Source organism: Cherax quadricarinatus, chromosome 32 (genome assembly GCF_038502225.1).
Source record: "Cherax quadricarinatus isolate ZL_2023a chromosome 32, ASM3850222v1, whole genome shotgun sequence".
Taxonomy (NCBI): Eukaryota; Metazoa; Arthropoda; class Malacostraca; order Decapoda; family Parastacidae; genus Cherax; species Cherax quadricarinatus.
The window spans coordinates 34177973-34204533 of NC_091323.1; the positions used below are offsets into that span (position 1 = coordinate 34177973).

Sequence of the window (26561 nt, forward strand, 5' to 3'; positions counted from 1 at the left end):
CTTTGCTCCTGTAGCTACAAGTAGAAAATTACAAATGCTACAGTGTAGGTTAATTACAATTACAAAAAAAATTTAAAATGTTGTACTACTTAAAAAATTTTGCAGCACCTGTTATGAAGATATACATAGTAATAAAAAATTATGAGACCGAGACAAGGGCTTTTTTTCCAGTAAACCATTTTGTCAGCTTGTCATATAAAGAAATGCATCTCATTCTTAGTTATTATCTTAGTACAGTATTATTCATGAATCCTTCCTCCATAAGCCATGTGTGTCATAAGAGGTGACTGCAGTGCCGGGAGTGAGGTGTTAGTAACCCCTTCTCCTGTATACATTACTAAATGTAAAGAAAAGAAAATTTTATGTTTCTTCTTTTTGGGTCGCCCTTCCTCGGTGGAAGATGGCTGTTGTGTTAAAAGAATATTATTGATAATGGGAACAAACCACTCAATAGAGAAGATTAATGTTAGGGACATAGGAGTGACAATATCAGATCTTTCATTCAAGAATCATGACAGTATTGCTATCATAACTGCAAGGAAAATGCTAGGCTGGATAAACAGAGCCTTCAAAACAAGCAATGCTAAACCAGTGATGATACTTTTTAGGTCACCTGTTCTTTCTAGACTGGAATATTGGTGTCCATCACTAGCCCCTTTAAAGACAGCCTAAACCACAGATCTGAAGGATGTACAGTGAAACTTACTGCTCGTATAAATTCAGTCAAGCACCTAAATTATTGAGACTGCCTGAAGTCTCTTGAGCTGTACTCCTTTGAACTTAGCGAGAATGATACATCATAATCTACACCTGGAAAGTCGGAAGGGATTGATCCCAAATCTGCACCAAAATTACTGATTTAGGAAGACACGTAAGCAAACAATAGGACATATTTACTTGAAAATGTTTTCAAAAAAATATATCCTAATGTTTGCTTACATGTCTTTTAAACCAGTTTGTAGTTATTTGTTACCAAGGTTTATAACAGTGCAAAATACCCCACATGAAAAGCTGAGGTACAATGAGTACATGAGAGAGAACTCAATAAAAGTAAATACATGTATATAGTCTTTTTAACACCCTTCATACTTAAGGAAAATTGCCAATAGAAAATAGAACAAATAAAGAATTTAAAGTACTGGGAACACCTCGAAGTCCTAAATGTGTATTCACTGGAGCATAGGAGGTATACATGATAATATACATGTGGAAGGTACCTGAAGGCCTATTCCCAAATCTGCACACTCCCATAGAAATATACTGATGTGAGATATATAGGAGAAAGTGTAAAATAAACCCAGTGAAAAGCAAGGTCATATAGGCACATAAGAGAACATTGTATCAACATTCATAGACTCAAACTACTCTTAACAGATGATATCAGAAACACTTGCCAGAACAAGTGGAAGACCATGAGAAACTTGAGAGGTATAGCACTGGATACATGGCCAAGCAGGCTGTAGCAGTAGCCTGGTTGACCAGGCAAGCACCAGACTAACCTTGCCCAAGGCTGGTCTGCAGATGTAGGAAAACTCGAAATCTTCAAGAGGATACTTGACGATTCACAAAATCATAATGACACGATTGCAAACAAACCATACCACTGGCGAGGATGGAACCCGCAGTCAGAGTCATAAAACTCCAGACCGACATGTTAGCCACTGGGCTAACACGTCAGTACCACTAATGCCTTAAGTCAGTTCCTGATCAGCCAGGCTGTTATGTCTTTGTTGGGCTGCATGTATCCAACACCACCACCAGCCTTATTGGTCAGGCTGTTACCTGGGGGCCCTAGTCTGGAACTGGAACACTGGGACAGTAACCCCTCAGAACTGTTGACAAATTAATACCCTCGTATTTATTCTTAAAAATATAAATATAATTCGGTACCATAACCTACAATTGAATTACTTACTCTGTAATGTAATGTTTCAGAATTACAGTAACATGCTGTATAATTTGCTTAATGCATATGTGTTTTAAATTTGATCCACCATTCAAAGATGTTAAATTTCTAGTTTTCAATATATTGGTGTTTATTTTTAAAACAGTATCAGGCTTGCATTACAGTATAGCTTTGCTTCTTTTTTACCTTATATGAATGGCAAGGAATATTTATAAAATACATGCTACTGAATCTGTATGTTATAAATGGAGTGCTGAATTAGTTATTTGGACTGTGCTGTCTATAATGCCATCAAATATCCTAATCATATTTGTGAACAAATTCTGAAAAACTTCTTATTCATCACTCCTCCAGAAATCTAGTTAAAATAAACTTAGCCGTGAATATTTTTATTAATTTTTTGTATAATAAAATCGGTTTCCCAGAGGTCAAGGGCAGTAAGCATGGTGAGAACTGCATTTCTTATTCATATACAGGTCAGCCATCACTAATCCAGCAATCAGTTATCCAGTTCTATCAGTAATCCGGCACTAATTTCGGCTAGCATAATTTCAAATTTCATCATTATACTGTAATAAAGTTGGTAGAATTACCGACAATATGTAAAGTAAAAGGACACAAGTGCAACTAATGTGACATTTATTGTGGCAACGTTTCGCTCCCCAGGAGCTTTATCAAGGCTTGATAAAGGCTTGATAAAGCTCCTGGAGAGCGAAACGTTGCCACAGTAAATGTCACATTAGTTGCACTTGTGTCCTTTTACTTTACATCATTATACTGACTGAGAAATTGTGCAGATGATTGTAAATCCACAGCAGCAAGCCAGTGGAGGAGAAAGCAGTGATGAAAATGAACATGTAGCAGAAAGAGTCTTTATTGATAGGTTAATTAAGTGTATTCTAACCTAACCACTCTGTAATCCAGCAGTCACTAATCCAGGACGCTACAGGTTCCATTGATGCCGGATTAGTGATGGCCGACCTGTACTTATTTGTAGAGTTATTTAGATCTGATTGAAATACAAAATATTTCATTATTAAAATTAGCATCAAACTCTAGTTAAAATTCATAATGAATATTTGATCTTAAAATATTTTAGAACATGATTTTTATGATATTTTTGGTGACACTGCACAAAATTTGCCTCTTAACTGAATCATTTCAATATATGTGATGTACTGTCTGAATATTGCAGTTAATTTTTAATTTCAAGCATTGCTTTGCTTGCATACTTTAATTGTGTTAATACTATAATTGATTTAAGATGAGAATCATTGTTATGCTGAAGATCCTTGGATATTCAGTATAATGTACAGTATACATTTCTTGAAATGTACAGTACATGTATTGTGTATGTGTTCTGTGAATGCCTAACATAAACATTAAAATTAAATTCTTTATCTCAATCATAAGTCTGTTTAGCTTCATCATATGCTTTTACAATGTAAATTAATACATCGTATACGGCATCACTGCTTCTTATGTAAACTTAATACATGCTAGATGTATTGCTTTACAAAGCAGGATTAATGCCTTTATATACATAAGATACTAGTGTCTTATTAAATCTCAGTGTTCATTTGTTGTGTGCTGGCAAATTGATATAGCATTAATATTTTCTCATTTTTACAACATACAAGGAGCTTTCATATCCTGACTAGATAATTATAATTTTTAAACTGCATTACAGTACTGTATTGTACTTATGTCAAGTGAATTTTTTATTTATACGGTATATAGTAGAGTAAAATATTTTATATTATGTGCAAAACAATCACAGAGGGAGTTGAATGGTAGTTCTGGAATTGGGAAATGGGGGGAATAACCCCTCATTCAATTCCCCCTGTGGTGCTTTGCATCTTGTGTTGCTTGTTCACTATTATTGCATTTATACTATGTGTATCAAAGTGAATAATTTTCATTAACTAGCAGTGATACTAATTATAATTTTTTTTTTTTTTTGTGTTGCAGGTTTTAAGTGCCCCATCTGCTCCAAACTTGTACTGCCTGACGACTTGGAGTGCCACTTAGTTATCTGCCTCACCAAACCACGCATCAGTTACAATGGTAGGTGGTGACGTTTAGTTCATCAGGAAACTGTCCTCTGATGCAGATCTTTGACAGATGATGACCCACTCAGTGATTGATTATTATTATTATAATCAAAAAGAAGCACTAAGCCACAAGGGCTATACAGCGCTGCAGGGTAGGGAAGGAAGCGAGGGTATTGGATGGCAGAAGGGAGGAGGGATGATCAGTAGGTTACAGAAAACAGCAGGGCAGGGGATAGTACGGGGGTAGAGGGTAGCAAGAGATTGAAGTAGAAAGGGCTGAAGGTATCAGAATTTGTGAAGTAAGTCAGTTGTTGTCAAAAAGTCAATGAGAGAGTCCGGATGAAAGGTGGGTCCATCAGCGAGAAGGGAAGGTAAAGAGAGAGCAGCAGAGCGTAGACAACGACGGAGGTAAATTCTGCATGCTCGTTGATAAAGTGGGCAGTCCAACAGAATGTGGCTGACTGATAATGGAGCTTGGCAATTCTCACAGAGAGGAGCAGGGCGCCTCTCCATGAGATATCCATGAGTAAGACGAGTATGGCCAATGCGAAGACAGGAGAGAGTAGTCTCCCAACCTCGACACTGGTGATAAGAAGACGGCCAGTAACCTATACTCGGTTTAATAGATTGAAGTTTGTTGCCGAGCATAGTAGACCAACGTTGTTGCCAATGGGTGTGAAGGTGGGAAGATATTGCAGCAAAATAGTCCGTAAATGGAATACCTCTATATGAAACTGGTAGGTCATGTACTGCTGACCGCGCAGCAGTGTCTGCCTGTTCATTGCCCTGTATGTCAACATGACCAGGGACCCAACAAAAAACAATATCTTTATGCTTGGTAAAGATGCGGCGTAGCCAAAGTTGGATACAGAGGACTAAGGGGTGAGGTGTATCAAATTTCTGTATAGCCAGTAAAGCACTAAGGGAGTCTGAGACAACCACAAATGATGACACAGGCATAGATGAAATACGGATAAGTGCTGCAAGGATGGCATACAATTCAGCAGTAAAAATACTAGCCGAAGATAGTAAATGCCCTCGTACGACGCTGTCCGGAAACACTGCTGCGAATCCTATGCCGTCAGAAGACTTAGAGCCATCTGTGTACACAGCAATGGCATGAGAATGAGAGTGAAAGTGGTCAAGAAAAAGAGAGCGGGAAGCGACCGTAGACAGTTGGGCTTTCGAGCAAGGGAGAGAGAAAGAACAGACTCGAACAGCTGGAACTTCCCAGGGGGGTAGGGAAAAGTGAGATGCTACATGAACATAGAAAGGTGGTAATTGAAGAGAAGACAAGAGCGAATGAAGGCGAAGAGAGAAGGGATGGAGTAAACAGGGGCGGCGAACAAATAAAGAATGTCTACTAATATCAGTGACCATTCTATAAATGGAAGGATTGCGGAGATCATGAGAGCGTACATAGTAGCGAAGGCAATGGGCATCACGGCGATCGGATAAGGATGGAACGTTCGCTTCTGCATAGAGGCTCTCGACGGGAAGAGCGAAAAGCACCAAGGCATAAACGTAATCCTTGGTGATGAATGGGGTTAAGGCTAGAGAGAGTAGCAGGAGATGCCGCTGAATAGATCTGGTCACCATAATCAAGTTTCGATAAAATGAGGGTGGAATGTAGGCGAAGGAGGGTTCGACGATCAGCTCCCCATGAAAGATGAGCAAGGGTTTTAAGAAGGTTCAGCCGGCTGTGACAAGTTGCCTTCAGAGAGGTAATGTGAGGTTTCCAGGATAACCTATGGTCAAAGAGGAGGCCCAGACACTTGACTGTATCACGTTCAGGGATACGGGAGCCATAGAGGTACAAAGGATGATCGGAGATGACAGAGCGTCTAGTGAAAGTAATTTGGTGGGTTTTAGTGCTGGAAAATTTAAACCCATGTGTGGTGGCCCAATTGGAAACACGGTCGACCGCATGCTGGAGAGAAACTGTAATGAGGTGACAGTCAGCGCCTGCACAGGCAATAGCGAAGTCATCAACATAGAGTTATGACCAAATATTTGATGGAAGACTAGAAGCCAAATCATTAATAGCAAGGAGAAAAAGTGTTGTGCTCAGAACACATCCCTGGGGGACACCTTCAGCTTGGATAAAGTCCGGGGAGAGCACATTATTAACCCGAACACGGAAATGCCTGTCAGTTAAAAAGTTCTTAAGGAAGGATGGTAGATTGCCTCGAAGGCCTAATGAGTAGGCTTGGGCTAAAATATTATACCTCCAAGTTGTGTCATATGCCTTCTCAAGGTCAAAAAATATGGTAATAACTGAGTGGTTATTCGCAAAGGCATTACGAACATACGTATCCAAGCGTAGTAAGGGGTCTATGGTAGAACGTCCCTTACGAAAGCCATATTGACGAGTGGAGAGACTGTTGTGTGTCTCTAAATACCACACTAAACGTCTATTTACTAGGCGTTCCATCACTTTGCAAACTGCACTGGTAAGAGCAATGGGACGATAGTGGGAGGTTTCATGTCCCGTAGTGCCTGGTTTGCGGAAAGGGAGAACAATGGCGGATTTCCACAGCTGTGGAAGAACTCCTTGTGACCAAATAAGATTGTAAAGGTGTAATAGGACTGCAAGGGCTGACTGATGTAAATGTTGTAGCATACGAATATGAATGTCGTCGGGCCCAGCTGCCGATGATCGGCAAGCTGAGAGTGTTGCCTCCAGTTCTTGAAGTGTAAAAGGCACATTATACTGTTCTTCTCTGAGAGAAGAAAAGTCCAAGGGTGCTAACTCTCTGGCAGACTTTGAGGAAAGAAATGAGGGGCATAGATGGAGTCCCTGAGAAATACGGACCAGATGATTGCCAATTTCATTGGCAACATCTAGTGGGTTTGCTATATCAACACCGGCAACCCGCAGAACAGGAGCCGGGTCAGGAGAATGTTTACCACTCAGTTTTCGTACTTTTTTCCAGACTGCACTCATAGAGGAAGCAGAGGTGATGGTGGAGACATAATCTCACCAGCAAGTGCGTTTAGCGTCACGGATGACACGGCGAGCGATCGCACGCTTCTGCTTAAAATCAAGAAGTCTCTCTGTGGTTCTATTGTACCGGTACCTGCCCCATGCAGCGCGTTTCAAACGTACTGCACGAGCACAAGCAGGAGACCACCAAGGCACGCATTTCTGAGAATGCCTGCCCGAAGTTTGGGGTATACAATTAGAAGCTGCAGTTAAAACGGAGGACGAGAAGAGGTGTAAATGCTCATCGATTGAGGACGAAGAAGGAACCTCTCTAAAAACAGTTAGGTGTGAGTAAAGGTTCCAATTTGCCTGATCAAATTGCCAGTGTGGGATGCGAAGAGGTGGTGAATATGAAGGGGAAGTAAGAATGATTGGGAAATGATTGCTGTCATGTAAGTCCGGGAGAACAGACCAAGTGAAGTCTAATGCGGCGGAGGAAGAGCAGACTGAGAGATCGATGCAAGAGAGAGTGTGAGTCCGAGGATCAAAATGGGTGTGAGTACCTGTATTTAAAACATGGAGGGGGTGGGTGGCAAGAAAAGCCTCTAACTGAATGCCACGGGAATCACAGTGAGACCCCCCAGAGGAAATGGTGGGCATTAAAATCGCCAAGTAACAGAATCGGTGGTGGTAATGACGAAACAAGAAAGGTAATATCCGGAATAGATAATGCCCGAGAAGGAGAGAGAGATAAAGAACAGAGCGTATACCACCTATGGAAGTGGATACGGGCTGCTGTGTAATGCAGCGAAGTACGAACAAATAGCTGATGGTACGGAATATCAGTGCGTAGAAGAAGGGCACTTTCATTAAAGGTCCCATCAGGAAAAGGATCTGAAGAATACAATAAATTATAGCCTGAGATGGGAGAGATAACAGCAGAGTGTAATTTTGGTTTCTGTAAGCAAACACCAACAGGGGAAAACTGGGAGAGTAACATCTGAAGCTCACCCCGATTACCCCTGAGGCCGCGTATATTCCACTGTAAATAGGCCATGATTGGCAATGATAAAGATACTTGAAATCCGCAGGTAAGGGTTCCTATGGACTAGAGGGGTTAGAAAAGTCGACATGCAGAGGCAGTGGAAAACGTTCAAGCAGCAAAGGAATGGTGCGCTGTGAAGAAAGGAGTTGCGCAGATGGAGCAGAGGAGAGAGAAGGAAAGGAGGGTGGATCAGTGTCCATTGATGGTTTGGTCTCTGCAATATATTCAGAGATTGCTTGAAGTGTTTCGGAATTCAGAGACGTCATATGGGAGACAATATTGGAAATGGTAGGGGGAGGATGAGTAAAGATTGGAACTGTAATGGACTGTACCAAGGTAGGGGGGGCGAAAGGGTGGAGGGAACTGGAGAAGCGTGGAGGGAGACAGAAGAGGCAGAAACCTGGGAAGTGTCAGAAGAGGAAGAAACTTGGGAGGGAACAGGGGAGGAAGGTACAGTATGAGGAGGAGGGTGAACCTCTACACTTGTAACAGAGCCAGTGAGAGGGGAAGAACCAGGTACAGAGACAGAGAAGGTAAAATGAGGAGGTGGAAGATGGGTAGGAGGTGTTAACGGACCTTTTTTTGACTTTTGAGAAGTAGAGGGACGATTAGGAGGAGGTGTCATACGAGATCTTGTCGCTACTGAGGCTTGTGAAGGAGAACACGAAGAAGCGAGATCAGACTGAGGCGTTGAAGTAGGGACGTCTGAGCCTAGGACAGCAAAAGAATTAGATACAGGAGTGACTATGGGAGAGGTAACCACAGAGGTGGTTGCAGAAGATGGGATCCCAGAAGTGGGGGGACGTTTTGAAACACGGGAATAAGAAACACGAGGTAGTCTCCCTTGGAGGCGGAGATGAGAAACTGCCATGGCATAAGGGAGACCTTCTGCCTCTTTGAGGTAACAGATTTCCCGCTCGTTTAAGTAGACTTGACAACGGCGAGAGTACGAAGGGTGAGCCTCATGACAATTAAAGCAAGAGGGAGGTCGATTGCAAGACATATTAGAATGGTCATCGGCACCACAGACTGGCCATTCGGCGATAGATCTGCAATATTTCGCTGGATGGCCAAATCGCCAGCAATTTCTACACTGTTGCAGTGTAGGGATCACCTTTCGAACTTGTAACCGATGTCCTGCTACATAAACTGAGGATGGGAGTTCACGGCTGTCAAAAGTTAAATGAGCCACATTGCTAGGGTATCATCTCCGCCCGCGGGCAGGAAGAACATAAGTGTCTACCTTGAGGATTGGGAGATCTTGGAGTTCCAGCTGTTCAAGAATGTCAGTGCCACATGTCTGGAAATTTTGTTGAACTATGGTATGGGGCAGAATGACGGTACCACTACAAGAATTGAGGGAATGATGTTTTTCAATAGTGACAGGAACAGTATCAATATGGGAAAGACGAGAAAGCTCATGAGCCTGGGTAGCATTCTGTACGGTGATGATGCGCGTACCGCTCTTAAGAGCATGAAAAGAAATATCTTTACCAACATGGCGTAGGAGTGCCTTGCCAATACTGTGGTCAGAAAGATAGGCAGTAGAGGAAGTCGGTCGTAAAGTGAAGAATTTAGCCCACTGTGCAGTCTGAAACTGAGCATGGAAAGGTAGTGAAGGACGTGTCGATCTTTTCTGAGAAGAACGAGAAGGTGGAGAAGTATCATCAGCAGGTAATTGTCGTTGGCGTTTAGGCGTGGGACCAGAGTTGGTCCGACGTGGAATGGGCCAGCGATTCGAAAATTGCCGCACCGTAGAGGGAGAGGCCAGAAGCATAGTCAGAGGAGAGCGAAGGTCAGATAAATCGAAGGAGTCAGTCGAGGCCTCAGTACCTGAAGCGGGTGAGGAAACAGCACCGGCAAGAGGTACAGAGGCATGAGGAGTGTCCGAAGAGTGGTCCAAAGACAAGGCGGGGTCAGAACGGGGTGCGGTATCATGAAGGGGCCCGGGGGTAGCAGGTTCATGGACTAGGGCTGCCATGGTTAGGTTACTTCTTTCTTTTTGTTTTTAAGAAAAAAAAGAAAGAAAAGAAAATAAAAATAAAAAAAAGAATAAAAAAAGGGGGGACCGGGGAGGGATAGTTCCTAGGAGGAATGAAAGGGCCAGAAATCTCCCTCCGCGCCCAAGAGGACCTCAGCACCGCAAGTAGCGCAGATGCAGCATGGAACCCGTGCCATACCCTACCCATCATGCCAGTAAACCGGCAATCCTGGGATAGCAACCTCACATCTACCGAGCTACCTTGGTGGGCAAAAGAGAGGGCGGCCGGAAATCCGCCACAAAGCATACCTCCTTCGGCCACCACCCCCGGAATCCGAAAGGTGGCTTCCAGAGATACACCCGTCGCCCGAGAGACACCCAAAGCCACCCTCCGGGATATCGGAGAGGGATCGGGACATCCCCAGGCAATCCAGATTCCACGGCAAACTACGCCACCGCCAAGAACCTCAACGGAATGGGATGGACCCCGGTACCCTTTCCCCTACCTAGGAACTAGCGTGCCTGTGGGGAAAAAAAAAAAATCCCAAAGGCCAAAAAGGAAGGGCAAAAGGGAGGGGTGGGGAGGAGGAGGAGGAAAGGAAAAAGGGGAGGATGGGATAGGGAACGGGGGATTGGAGGGTAATTAGGTTCGGTCTGAGGAAGGAGACCGACAGGTCTAATTCCTCAGACCAAGAGCCTCTTCACCACGCCAAGGAGCCCCCCTTGAAGAGGTCAGTGATTGAGCAACAACATGCTCCCCAGTATTGTGTACCCATAGATAAGCATCCACTGGCATTGCAGGGCTAGATTTTCTACCCATTAAAAAACAAAGAATCACGTATATAGTTCCCCAGAACCAGAGATTGGTACAGGCAGGCCTTGCTTTACAGTGCTTCACTTTATGGTGTTTTGCTAATGAAGCAGTTTTCTGTTATACCCATTCTTCATTTATTCAGACTTCCTGCAATAAATATATTCACCACTCACTATAAACTAAGGACAGAAATATTTTAAAGTAATGTATGTACTGTAAGTATATGCATATTTAGGCCTAGCTCTATTGTTCACTTAATAGTATATGATAGTGTAAACATGTAATCAGGCTTTTATATGCATTTAAATGTGAAAAAGGGTATGTTTCACTTTACAGTGATTTTTGCCTTACTGCAGTAGCTCAGAATCTAACCTACTGTATAAGTGGGGCCTGCCCAGGCAGGCCTCGCTTATACAGCAGGTCAGGTTCCAGGCTATTGCTTTAAAGTGAAGATCACTGTGAAGTGTGTCATAGCCTATTTTTAAATGCCTAGGAAAGGTTGGAGGGAGGGGGTAAAGGAGGTTTTGTGTGCGAGGGGCTTGGACTTCCAGCAGGCATGCGTGAGCGTGTTTGATAGGAGTGAATGGAGACAAATGGTTTTTAATACTTGACGTGCTGTTGGAGTGTGAGCAAAGTAACATTTATGAAGGGGTTCAGGGAAACCGGCAGGCCGGACTTGAGTCCTGGAGATGGGAAGTACAGTGCCTGCACTCTGAAGGAGGGGTGTTAATGTTGCAGTTTAAAAACTGTAGTGTAAAGCACCCTTCTGGCAAGACAGTGATGGAGTGAATGATGGTGAAAGTTTTTCTTTTTCGGGCCACCCTGCCTTGGTGGGAATCGGCCAGTGTGATAATAAAAAAAAAATAAATAAAAGCCTGATAACATGTTTGGTTTATCATATAGTAAGCAAAGAATATATCTAGACCTAAAAATGCATATACCATTCACACATTACTTTCCTTAAAATATTTTCGTCCTTAGCTTATAGTGAGTGGTGAATACATCCTCTCCTCACTTAGCGACTTACTCGTTTACCGACGACTCAGACTTATGACAGGCTCTCTGACCAGTGTGCATACCTAAATAATGTATATTAGTGCTGATTTCCTATATTCTGTTTATTACAATATACGGTACACTGCTGTGTAAACATTTAAAAATATACCAGAAATGTTATAAATGATTCGAAGGTAACATTAAAACAATATCAAACATTGTTGACTCAAACACACTACCATTATAGCAGTGGCGTCATAAGGGGAGGCGCCCCTGGTGACACCATTTAGGGAGTGACACCATAGAGCCTCTAAAGAAGGTGACACTAATGCACAAAACAGTGCTGCACCAATATAAAAGAGAAATCCTTTGTTTCTATATAGCCTTTTATATGATTACAGAGTACAAATAGGCCTATATAGGGAAAAATCATTGATTTTGATGATGTGATAGATGATTTTGCAAGATTGAAGACAAGGAAATGTAAGATCAGATTCACTGAGATGTTACCTGTACTCAAGGTCAAATGTAAGATCAGATCCACTGAGATGTTACCTGTACTCAAGGTCAAATGTAAGATCAGATCCACTGAGATGTTACCTGTACTCAAGGTCAAATGTAAGATCAGATCCACTGAGATGTTACCTGTACTCAAGGTCAAATCGGAACTTGTGTTTCTCTGATATTGCAATGTTTTTCTTTATTTTTTTTTTTTTTTTTTTTTTTGCATCCTTGAAGGTGAATAAATATAGGATCTGTTGCCTGTACTCAAAGTGGTATTTGAGTTTGTTTCCTCAATATTACTACGATTATTTATTTTATCATTAACCCTTTCAAGGTCCAAGGCCAAAATCTGAAGTGGTGCCCCAGTGTCCAAGAATTTAAAAAAAAAAAAAAAATATTTTTCTTATGAAATGGTAGAGAATCTTTTTGTGAAGGTAATAAAACAAAAAGTATGAAATTTGATGGAAAATTGACGAAATTATGCTCTTGCAAATTTTGATGTGTCAGCAATATTTACGAATCAGCGATTTTGCCGACTTTGACTCCCATTTTAGGCCAATTACATTATTCCAGTCGACCAAATTCTTTGCTATTTCACTAGTATTACTTCTATTCTATCGATTGAGCACAAGAAATTGCCAAGTCAACTGTTTCAACTACAAAATAAAGTGATCGGAAATTGGTAATTTGGCCAATTTAACACGAAGTTCAAAATATTCCAATTTCAAAATAGGGTCTGGAATAAACAATGTAGGTATTCCTGGCACTAAACTAACATTTCCTCTGTTCATTAGTTATGTTTTCAGGCTTTACAAATGAATTCCATTTTGATTTTTTATTCACATAATGAATTTTTATTCAAACCAAAAAATAGAAGATTTACTGTTATGCAATATTGTAATAATTGTATAAATATCATCACCACATTTGTGAATGTATATTAGACATACCAGCTGGCGTGTATTAGACGTGTGAGGTTGTTTGTTTACTCCTGAACATCGGCAAAAATTTAACATTTCTGCTACTTTGAGCTCAGTTTCAAGCCATTTCCAGTGCTAAAACCAATCAAAATCATCTCTATTTCTGTAATATGTCTTCCATTCTATGAAATGAGACCAAGAAATTGCAAATACAACTATAAAAAACACACTAAAAAACACTGCAAAGTCGCTGTTTTAATCGAAAATCACGGCCTCAGTTTTTTTTCTCATTATACACTGTGTTCTGCAGGATTTGTTTTATGTGGTGCATACCACATGTGGTACATACCACATAGATGTATTCTCTCATATCTAGGCCCAAATTTACCACTCTCAGTTTATCAGAGTGAGCTGAGCTCATGGCGTAGATCTACGGTTTGGACCCTGAACGTAAAGCCGTAGATCTACGGGACAGACCCTGAAAGGGTTAATAAAGTTGAGAAGTATTCTCCTGTTCAGTTTATTGCCCTTAAACGTTCTCATTGCTAAACATTAATCACTGGTCATGCAGTAGTGATGTAACTGGAGTTTACCCCCCCCCCCCACATACCCCTGCCCTTGGATTTCATTGGGGGTGACACAAAAGATGCCGCCCCGGTGACACCAGAGATTCCGCCCCGGGTGACACCAACCCTAGCAATGCCTCTGCATTATGGTATGCTCCTTGCTTAGCAGCGAATTCATTTACCGACGTTGTCTTAGGAACGGAACTCCGTCGTTAAGTGAGGAGAGGCTGTATATTTATTTTAAGAAGTCTGAATAAGAAGGGTTGGAGGGAGGGGGTAAAGGAGGTTTTGTGTGCGAGGGGCTTGGACTTCCAGCAGGCATGCGTGAGCGTGTTTGATAGGAGTGAATGGAGACAAATGGTTTTTAATACTTGACGTGCTGTTGGAGTGTGAGCAAAGTAACATTTATGAAGGGATTCAGGGAAACCGGCAGGCCGGACTTGAGTCCTGGAGATGGGAAGTACAGTGCCTGCACTCTGAAGGAGGGGTGTTAATGTTGCAGTTTAAAAACTGTAGTGTAAAGCACCCTTCTGGCAAGACAGTGATGGAGTGAATGATGGTGAAAGTTTTTCTTTTTCGGGCCACCCTGCCTTGGTGGGAATCGGCCGGTGTGATAATAAAAAAAATAATAATAAAGTCTGAATAAATGAAGAGCAGGTATAATTGAAAAATTCTGTATTAGTGAACTTCTATAAAGCAGAGTCTGCCTGTACTGAATTATTATGTAAGACTCATAATTACTGTACTGTGCAGTGAGCCGAATCAGAGGTCGGCAAACTTTTTTGGCTATTACCTCAAAACAAATTTGTGAACAGCGAGATTATCCACTAGACTTTAACCCTTTGAGGGTCCAGAGACCAAATCTCAGAGTTACAGCCAGGGTCCAAGAATTTTCAAAAAAAAAAAAAAAAAAAAAAATTATTTTTTCTTAAAAAAATGATAGAAAATCTTTTTCTGAAGGTAATAAAACAAAAAGTATGAAATTTTATAGAAAATTGACGAAATTACACTCTTGCAAATTTTGCTGCATCAACAATATTTACACATTGGTGATTTTGCCAAATTTTACTCCCATTTTAGGCCAATTACATTATTCCAGTCGACCAAATTCTTAGCTATTTCACTTGAATGCAAGAAATCACACAGTCAACTGTTTCAACTACCCAATAAAGTGATCAGAAATTGGTAATTTGGCCAATTTAACATAAAGTTAAAAATATTCCATTTTCAAAATAGGGTCCAGAATAAACAATGCAGACATTCCTGGCACTAAACTAACATTTCCTCTGTTTATTAGTTATGTTTTCAGGCTTTACAAATGAATTATATTTTGATTTCTTATTCACATAATGAATTTTTATTCACACCAAAAAATAGAAGATTTACTGTTATGCAATACTGTAATAATTGTATAAATAATATCAACATATTCGTGAATGTATATTAGACCCACCAGCTGGTGTGTATTAGACATGTACATGTACTCTTGAACAACGGCAAAAATTGAACATTTCTGATATTTTGAGCTCAGTTTGAAACCATTTTCAGTACTAAAACCAATCAAAATCATCTCTACTTCTGTAATATATCTTCCATTCTATCAAATGAGACCAAAAAATTGCGAATACAACTGTAAAAAACATACGAAAAAATACCACAAAGTTACTGTTTTAATCCAAAACTATGGTTGTAGTTTTTTCTCATTATGCACTGCATGCTGCAGTATTTGCTTTATGTGGTGTACACTTACCACATAGATGTATTCTCTCATATCTAGGCTCAAATTTACTGCTTACAACTTATCTGAGTGAGCTGAGCTCAAGCCATAGTTCTATGGCTTGGACCCAGTATTCAAAGCCGTAGAACTACGGGACAGACCCTCAAAGGGTTAAAGTCCACAGAATCTGAAAAACACAAGGATCATTCAAATTCAAAATAGTTTATTGCATCCATTTGCATGGAGAATATGGTCAAACAAACTGAAAAATATGTATTACAGTCCATACCCCGGCCGGGATTGAACCCGCGGTCAGAGAGTCTCAAAACTCCAGACCTTCGCGTTAGCCACTAGACCAGCTAGCCACAATTGTGGCTAACTGGTCCAGTGGCTAACGCGACGGTCTGGAGTTTTGAGACTCTCTGACCGCGGGTTCAATCCCGGCCGGGGTATGGTTTATTTGCAATCGTGTCATTACGATTTCGTGAGTCATGTATTACAGTATATGTGATAAAGCAACTTTAAAAATAAAATGCAAAATTAACAAAATAATAACATGAAAAATAAACTGCATGAAATTAAAAATAGTAACAAACAAATTTAATAAAAATCTCATTAGGAAACTAAAGAATTTCATTGAAAACATTTTCACTTCCGCCTTTGGAGAAATGATGATGTTTCATTTTTGATACACCATCTAAATTAGGGCTTTTTGATGATAATTTGCCTCATTTATTAAGTAATAAATTTTTGTGTAGTTTTATTTATGTTTATTGAGCCTTCATTACCCCTGAGATATTCATTTTTACCCCATTTGGGGTAATTTATCCTGGTTGCCCGGCCTCTGAGCTGAACGATGTCTTGGCTGGAACAGTTCACAACTAACCCACCCCTAGGAGATGTATTGGCCTGTCCTAGACCAAATTTTTTAAGCTGGAAAGTATGTGTCATAGGAGATTATTAATGATTTTCTCTCTACAGAGGATGTGTTAACGGAGGATAAGGGCGAGTGTGTCATCTGCTTGGAGGAGCTCTGCCAGGGAGATACAATTGCTCGGTTACCTTGTCTTTGTATCTACCACAAAACGTGTATTGATGAGTGGTTCCAGGTAAGTTGTTTTCTTGTATTCTTTTGATGTTGCTTATTGTCAAGACTTTTTGTCTGAATATTGTATACAGTGGACCCCCGGTTAACGATTTTAATCCGTGCAAGAGGGGTAATCGTTATGCGAAATAATCGTTATGTGAATGAATTTTCCCCATAAGAAATAATGGAAATAAAATTAATCCGTGCAAGACACCCAAAAGTATGAAAAAAAAATTTTTTTACCACATGAAATGTTAATTTTAATACACACAAACTGAAAAAGGCATGCACACTTACATGACACTTACTTTTATTGAAGATCTGGTGATGATTGATGGGATGGGAGGAGGGGAGAGCATTATCTTCTTACTGTTTAGAAGGGGAATCCCCTTCCATTAGGACTTGAGGTAGCAAGTCCTTTTCCGGGGTTACTTCCCTTCTTCTTTTAATGCCACTAGGACCAGCTTGAGAGTCACTGGACCTCTGTCGCACAACAAATCTGTCCATAGAGCTCTGTACCTCCCGTTCCTTTACGATTTGTCTAAAATGGGCCACAACATTGTCATTGAAATAGTCACCAGCACGGCTTGCAACAGCTGTGTCAGGGTGATTTTCATCCATAAAGGTTTGCAGTTCAACCCACTGTGCACACATTTCCTTAATTTTTGAAGTAGGCACAATGGATTCCACAACTGGCATAGGCTTCTCAGGGTTAGCCCCAAACCCTTCAAAATCTTTCTTAATTTCCATACTAATTCTCACCCTTTTTACCACAGGGTTGGCACTAGAAGCTTTCTTGGGGCCCATGGTCACTTATTTTCCAGAAACAGCACCGAAAACACTGTAATAATACGAAATATTCCGATTGTATGCTTGGATGTTATTGCGGAGGCTGGCTGGTAAACAATGCCACCGGCGGAACATGTGAGCGTGGCTCAGGCCGCACATTGGAAGCGTCTCGGACGAAAATCGGTAAGCGGGTTTTTAAGCGGTATGCGAGGCAAAATTTTTGCAATTAAAGTAAGCGGTATGCGAAATAATCGCTATGTGATGCCATCGTTATGCGGGGGTCCACTGTAGTAGCAAAGATACCAGTTTAAATTCATTTTGAATGTTTAGTCATTACCCAAGTACAGTGGTACCCCGAATTTCGGCCATAATTCATTTCAAAAGGCTGTTCGAGTGCTGTTACCAAATGAATTTGTTCCCATAAGGAATAATGTAAATTAGATTAGTCTGTTTCAGACCCTCAAAAATACACTTACAATTATACACTTGAATAATTGTTCGAGTTGGGAGCTGTATGAAACTCGGGGTTCCATTGTATTGTCAATGGTGCTAAGAATGGAAAGATTGCAAGCTTGCTCAGCATTTTGCACCGTGACGCGAAATAAAATTAACACTGCCACTTTGTGAGATTTAAACTTTACATGATTAAATACCCAAATTAGTATAATTTAATATGTTTTTGGAAAACTTTAAGTTGATTGTTCAAAATCCAAAACCTATTTTCCCATAGACAGCCATATTATAATTCACCATGCAGTCTTGAGCCATAATATTCAATATGTAATCTCATTGATTTTTTCACAAAAAAATATTTACCTAATGTGCAACATATTGTGGTGTTCCACTTTGTTGTTTAATTAATGTAGTCATACTAATGAAACTGAACAGAGCTACATACTGCCTGTTATATGTAATTACCTTAATGTAATTACATATAACAGGCAGTAGCTAGACTGTCTCAAAGAGGGAGAGAGCGAGAAAGAGAAAGAAGAGAGAGAGGGAGGGAGAGGGAGAGAGAGAGAGGGGAGGGGAGAGAGAGAGGGAGGGGAAGAGAGAGAGGGAGGGGGGAGAGAGAGAGAGGGAGGGGGAGAGAGAGGGAGGGGGAGAGAGAGAGGGAAGGAGAGAGAGAGGGAAGGAGAGAGAGAGAGAGAGGGAGGGAGAGAGAGAGAGAAACCGAGAAACTAAGGGGCTGGCTGCAAGTTGTCACTGTCCTGCACTTCACATGTCCAGTATGTAGACAGCAGCTAAGGAGGCTGGGAAGGAGGTGGTCTGAGTAGAGGTGCTGCCTCATCCTCTGACCATTACACACCATCTGCACAAAAAATGAACATACTTATTATATATATTTTTTTTTTTTAACAAGTCGGTCGTCTCCCACCGAGGCAGGGGTGACCCAAAAAGAAAGAAAATCCCCAAAAAGAAAATACTTTCATCATCATTCAACTCTTTCACCTCACTCACACATAATCACTGTTTTTGCAGAGATGCTCAGAACACAACAGCTTAGAAGCATATACATATAAAGATACACAACATATCCCTCCAAACCTTCAATATCCCAAACCCCCTCCTTTAGAGTGCAGGCATTGTACTTCCCATTTCCAGGACTCAAGTCCGACTGTATAAAAATAACCGGTTTCCCTGAATCCCTTCACTAAATATTACCCTGCTCACACTCCAACAGATCGTCACTCCTATCGAACACGCTCACGCACTCCTGCTTGAAGTCCAAGCCCCTCGCCCAGCAAATATAAATAACATGAACATACATAAAATATCAATGCATATAGTGAAAATTCACAGGAACAAAAATCTTCATTATTAAATAATATACAGTTCTTTAGCAATATATACCAGACAAACATAAACTCTTCACACATACATAAAAAATGTATACAAAATGTAAGTGCATATGGAGGGAAAATAATAGGAAATATAATAAATATAATTTTACTCTAAAAATTGTCATTATTAAAATACAGTTATTTACTTATCATTACTAAACAAACACAAACTCTCCACAAATGCTTAAAGTGATGAAAATTGATGAAAAAATAACTGAGAAGAACCTATATATTAAAAATAATTTGTCTGAATACTTGTAAAAATTGTAATTACATATAACTGTCTATATAATTCATTAATTGTATATAATAAAGATTATTGTTATTATTATTATTATTATTTTTTTTATTTTTTTTTTTTCAACACGTCGGCCGTCTCCCACCGAGGCAGGGTGACCCAAAAAAAAAAAGAAAATCCCCAAAAAGAAAATACTTTCATCATCAATCAACACTTTCACCGCACTCACACATTATCACTGCTTTTGCAGAGGTGCTCAGAATACAACAGTTTAGAAGCATATACGTATAAAGATACACAACATATCCCTCCAAACTGCCAATATCCCAAACCCCTCCTTTAAAGTGCAGGCATTGTACTTCCCATTTCCAGGACTCAAGTCCGACTATATGAAAATAACCGGTTTCCCTGAATCCCTCCACTAAATATTACCCTGCTCACACTCCAACAGATCGTCAGGTCCCAAGTATCATTCGTCTCCATTCACTCCTATCTAACACGCTCATGCACGCTTGCTGGAAGTCCAAGCCCCTTGCCCACAAAACCTCCTTTACCCCCTCTTTCCAACCCTTTCGAGGACGACCCCTACCCCTCCTTCCTTCCCCTATAGATTTATATGCTTTTCATGTCATTCTACTTTGATCCATTCTCTCTAAATGACCAAACCACCTCAACAACCCCTCTTCTGCCCTCTGACTAATGCTTTTATTAACTCCACACCTTCTCCTAATTTCCACACTCTGAATTTTCTGCATAATATTTACACCACACATTGCCCTTAGACAGGACATCTCCACTGCCTCCAACCGTCTCCTTGCTGCTGCATTTACCACCCAAGCTTCACATCCATATAAGAGTGTTGGTACTACTATACTTTCATACATTCCCTTCTTTGCCTCCATAGATAACATTTTTTGACTCCACATATACCTCAACGCACCACTCACCTTTTTTCCCTCATCAATTCTATGATTAACCTCATCCTTCATAAACCCATCCGCCGACACGTCAACTCCCAAGTATCTGAAAACATTCACTTCTTCCATACTCCTCCTCCCCAATTTGATATCCAATTTTTCTTTATCTAAATCATTTGATACCCTCATCACCTTACTCTTTTCTATGTTCACTTTCAACTTTCTACCTATACACACATTCTCAAACTCATCCACTAACCTTTGCAATATTTCTTTAGAATCTCCCATAAGCACAGTATCATCAGCAAAAAGTAACTGTGTCACTTCCCATTTTGAATTTGATTCCCCATAATTTAATCCCACCCCTCTCCCGAACACCCTAGCATTTACTTCTTTTACAACCCCATCTATAAATATATTAAACAACCATGGTGACATTACACATCCCTGTCTAAGACCTACTTTTACCGGGAAGTATTCTTCCTCTCTTCTACATACCCTAACCTGAGCCTCATTATCCTCATAAAAGCTCTTCACAGCATTTAGTAACTTACCACCTATTCCATATACTTGCAACATCTGCCACATTGCTCCCCTATCCACTCTATCATATGCCTTTTCTAAATCCATAAATGCAATAAAAACTTCCCTACCTTTATCTAAATACTGTTCACATATATGCTTCAATGTAAACACTTGATCTACACATCCCCTACCCACTCTGAAGCCTCCCTGCTCATCCGCAATCCTACATTCTGTCTTACCTCTAATTCTTTCAATTATAACCCTACCGTATACTTTTCCTGGTATACTCAGTAAACTTATTCCTCTATAATTTTTACAATCTCTTTTGTCCCCTTTCCCTTTATATAAAGGGACTATACATGCTCTCTGCCAATCCCTAGGTACCTTCCCCTCTTTCATACATTTATTAAACAAAAGTACCAACCACTCCAACACTGTACCCCCCCCCCCCCTGCTTTTAACATTTCTGTCATGATCCCATCAGTTCCAGCTGCTTTTCCCCCTTTCATTCTACGTAATGCCTCACGTACCTCCACCATTATTATTATTATTATTATTATTATTATTATTATTATGTTTTTATTATTGGTTACAAAGGGCCAGTATCATAAGTGCAGAGCGTTGCAAGTCAGGATTTACTGTTTTGGTTCTCTCTCTATGAGTTTATACAACAGTGACATGAGTTTACAAAGCACCTTAATGCCCACGGAGTGAAAAAGGGTTACCTGTACTTTAAACTGAGATGTAATTAATTTTTTATCCCTCCAACTTAGAAGGTTTAATAGATATATATTGAAAAGCACTTTTCACATATATGTTGAAATGTTACTCAGTTTTATTCTTGTCTTTCCAGGTGAATCGATCGTGCCCAGAGCATCCATATGATTGAGGCTATGCACATTTGTATAAAAAGAAAAAAAAGAAAAAAAGAAAAAAAAGAAAAAAAGAAAGAAAAAGAAAAATGCCTATGTGCCATTACTGTTCATTGTGCCAGTTGGGAAGAGTGTCACGTGTGTGGACGCTTACCCACAATCTTGGGAGGGGAGGACCTGTCTCTTATTCACACTGTCTCTTGTTACGAGGAAGAAACGAAGCAATGTGTGCATCTTGACCTCAGTTATGATGGTGGAACTGGTGATATTGTACAGTGCTACCTTCATTTGTGATTGAAGAAAGCAGCATATTTTAATTTTGAGGAAGTCTGATGCATTTCATTAAGTATAAGATTGTTGAATATCAAACTTTTTGTTTGATGATGAAGGAACATAGGAGTGTGAACAGAGCTTTTAGCTTAAGATGAAGAAACAGGAGATTCAGCCCTTAATTTTTGATATATTTACCTATCAAGAAGATGATGGTATGTGATGACTGTTTTCTGTGTCCTGAGAAAAGAAAAATGTCTGAATATTTCCAGATAAAATATTGTCGGATACGCCGGTATTTTATTTATTATTTTTAATTTTTCCTTTGGAAAATGTGGTATGAAAATTTTATATAATACTTTATTATTCTGTGTGATTAATTTGAAACAATTAGAACTAACTCATCTCTTATAAAGTGTTTTTGCATAGATTCCAGATAAGAGGACATGCTTAAGTCAAAATTGCTGTAATGCCCTGCACTACAGTACTAGCTCCATCACTTTGAATGTTGATTTATTATAATTTACCAAGCTGATAAAGCTTGACAGGTTTACTTGTAGTATTTGTAAATACAGTACTGTAAAGTACAACATATTGGCTTTTCATAGGATATTGGAATATGTTATTTTTGAATTTGTTTTGTTGGTAATCAATCTTTAACTATTTCAGCCTTGTGTAAAACACATCTGGGCTTCAGAAGTTATATTGAAAGTTACATATATAGTTTTATCTTTACAGTGGTTGTATAGAGTTGGCAGTGCTCAGGTAGTAGACTAGTAATACTGCCTTGATGAAATAAAAAAAAAAAGAGCCTAATTAAATCTGCTTAGTTAAGAAAATGCTCATGGCATCAAATGATGTGATACAAAGGAGCAAATTTACCATCACTTATTGCCGACAGTGATTCATGAATCAGTCTGAATAAACTCAAGCTCTTGGTCCCAGTAAAACTCAAGTATTTACAGTAAGGATAAAAATATTTTGGAAATCACTTGTTGACTGTTGTGATGATTTGTAATGTCATTGCTCTTTTCTTATTCATTTTCTTTTTAAATACACCTGTTGAACTTCTAAAGCCTCCAGATAAGTCAGACATCTGTAGAACAGTGCGGATATAGGTTAATTCTGTACTTCATAGCCTATTTTTTAATTATCTCGAATATCGTGGATAAAAATTTTTCCATCATAATTTTGATGTCGTTACAGGTACAGTACCTATTATATTGTCATTGTCAAAGCTTAAGGAATATGAATTATTCAAACAAATTCTAAATAGGCCAATTTGCTCATAATATTGCACTTTAACCCATAACATAGTTCCTTTCTGTGTATAAACCATTGCTGGTCATGTTCATTCTCACCGAAAAATGGTGATTTTTACAAGAATAATTTTTTAATAAAATGTCTAAAATGCTCATATAGTGAGTAATACAACTTTCTTTAATCTCTATACAGTATGTATGTATGTCATGCTTTTTTAGGCAGAATTGCTGACTTCCCCTATTAAGCAAAAATTATTTTGCCAAACAAACAGTTTATACTCGTTTTTTGCTACAATGCCATAAAAAATTTCATTAAGCATTACAAAATTAAAATGTTATTAACAGTAAATAATAATAATAATAATAATAAACTTAAGCCAATCTTTTTCAGTTAAGCAGCTTTAATCTAAATTTGGTTATACAAATTTTGGCTGGGTTAGGTTAAGTATCTGAGTTGGTTTTTGGCAGAAATAAGTTTATTTTTACTTAGTCTTGGATGATGAATCACAACATGCATTCGAAGTGAATCATTTCATAAAAAAAATTTTTGATTGTAAGAACATTTGGCCTCTTTGGCAACTCTGCCCAAATACTAAGATAAATAAATAATATGCAGTAATCGCAAGCAAGAGATACAAGATGCAAAACAACTGTGGGGGAGTTGAATGATAGCTCTAGGCCTTTTGTGTTGCAATCAACACATCATTAGGAGCTTGCAGTGTTGCAGAAATGAGTAGGAAGTCCAGGTAGATATGTTCGTGGGAAATGTTTCTAGCTAGAAACATTTCCTTGAACACAAATACTTGGACTTCGTACTCATTTCTGCAACATTGCAAGCTCCTAATGATGTAATGATTGGAACACAAAAGGCCTAGAACTATCATTTAACTCCCCCTGTGGTTGTTTGACACACACACACACACACACACACACACACACACACAGACATATACAGTGGTACCCCGAGTTTCATACAGCTCCCAACTTGAACAGTTATGTAGGTGTATCATTGCAAGTGCTTTTGTAAGTGTATTTTTGGGGGTCTGAAATGGACTAATCTAATTTACATTATTCGTTATGGGAACAAATTCGTTTGGTAATGGCACTCGAACAGCCTTCTGGAACGAATTATGGCCGAAACTCGGGGTACCACTATACATATAATTGACATATTATAAATATATATATATATATAATATTGGTTTATTAATTAGGCTTTTTTGTATATTTAATTTTAATCAATGGCTTTTGTGATATCAGGGATATTATGATACAGTGGAGACTGCTCATCTATCATACCATATTCACTGTGTTACTTACTGTACTGTACTTGAATAACGTGAAACTTTTTTTATTAGTCTTTTGGATTGTTTTGGTTCAGTAGCAGAGATTGTACTTGCAGTATCATAGTCACATTGAATACTTTTTATATACAGTATATAGAGATGAGTATCAAATTTTTTATGTGATTATACAAATTATATATGCAATTTCAAAATAAGTAAATTCATTTATACATTGAAGTTACAGCCTTGCTCAGATGAGGTTTGATTAGTTTTGGTAACTGGTGACTGATTTACAACTAATGTGCATTTACATTGAGAAGAGTCATATGGTAAGTTGACATACTGTGTACAGCATAAGCTAAGTTATATTGATATTGAACATAGTCAGCATGGTCCAGAATGCATTGTTAATCTATCCTTGATCATGTGAAGTAATTTATAAGATGGGCAGAGAACTGCCCTTGTGTTAACCAAGTGGAGTTGATGGAGCACGGTATATCAACTGTATTGTATTATGTGGCAGTATGAAATGAAAATATTGGTAGTAATGTAATACTGTACAGCATAATGCTGATATTTCACAATTTATCACTACCTTATGAGCAAAGCTTGTTTAATATAGAGTAGATATTTTGTAATCAAAAATATAAATAAAAGAAATTGTGTGTGTGTGTGTGTGTGTGCACGTGTGCATATGCACACGCCCACACATACATGCACACGTGTACTCTTACACATACACATACTTACACAAACATGCATACATAATGAGACATTTGGTTTTAATAAATGAAGTGATATAGTTTGGGATGGGTAGCTGGTAGTGCAGATTTTGTATGACAATTCTAACAAGCATTAGCATGGATTCCCACATTCTTCATTAGAATGATGATCCCCTAACACTTCTCTGCTATCATAGTCTTATATAGTATTGATATTGTAACTAAAATGAATTGATTTGACTCCAGTGATTCCATGCCTGAAGGTTGTATATAGTGGTTGTCTCCCTCTCGTCTGTGTCTTCCCCTCCCAGACACCCCTGTTCACCGATCTTCACTCTGCCTCACATTATCTGTAATCTCAACTTTTGCTGCCTTCATCACAGCTCTAGATATTTGATATTTCTTTAAACATTTTCACTATTGAAGTTGCTTTAAAACTATTTATTTTTGAAGGTACTGTATTAACATGGATGATGTTCAAACCAGTAGATTTTGCAGTGGTTGGCATTGTAATGGCCTAATCCCTTAAACTTCAAGACATAAATATTCTTGCTTATCAGAATTGTAGTGGTGCTTACTCAAAGTTTCCACTTTCCTCTTTCCCTTACTGCAACTCTCTATTTTTGCTTTTGACTAACCTTGAAGACCAGTGAGTGATGTTGCACTGGTTCCCACATCCCCATGGGTTGATGAATGTTATTTCTGAAGTGTGGTGCCGCTGGAGTTGCATCCTTTTGAGTGTGCTGCCACAACTACCTTACCACATCTCTCTCTTACTATGTGGTTTTCATACTTTGCATGAATCCACTTTCACATGTGTATCATTGTATAGGTCCAGAGTATTTTATTACCCTACTCAGATGTATATTACACTAAAGGTGCAATGATTTGATATATGTTGTAGTTTTGTATATACAGTATATTATATAAACGATATTAATCAAAGAAAATTGGCTTTTATCGTAACATCTGATTTTCTCATTTTTAAAAATGAGAAAATGTGATTTATTCTTTTAGTTGAAGGAAAATTTTGTACACTGCTATGTTACCCAAAATTATGTACAATAATAAAGGCTGATGAATGTGTATTTTGTATTACACCTTAAATCCAAAGAATTGTCCAGAGTTATTAGAAATAAATCTCCAAACTGTGTCCAATACACTAGTATGCAACTGATGACTGTATCCAACATACTAGCACGCACATTTTTCTTACCTTCAAATCTGCCACCTATTCACACTTTTTAAAAAACTAGGCCAGGAGAGTCCACAATTTGCATCATGGTTAACTACACAGGTGATGACTGTGTCTGATGTACT

General features: G+C 39.2%; 1 protein-coding gene across 2 annotated transcripts in view; it reads left to right on the forward strand.

Moving 5' to 3' along the window:
• Positions 1-26327, forward strand: part of LOC138853518 (E3 ubiquitin-protein ligase ZNRF1-like) — a 177214-nt gene extending 150887 nt beyond the window's left edge. For both annotated transcript variants that reach the window (XM_070090634.1, XM_070090635.1), the window contains exons 3-5: positions 3878-3973; positions 16411-16538; positions 21683-26327. In XM_070090634.1, coding sequence (XP_069946735.1) covers positions 3878-3973; positions 16411-16538; positions 21683-21718 — 260 coding nt within the window. In that variant the 3' untranslated portion in view covers positions 21719-26327. The remainder of the gene's footprint in view (positions 1-3877; positions 3974-16410; positions 16539-21682) is intronic.
• Positions 26328-26561: the final 234 nt, after the last annotated feature.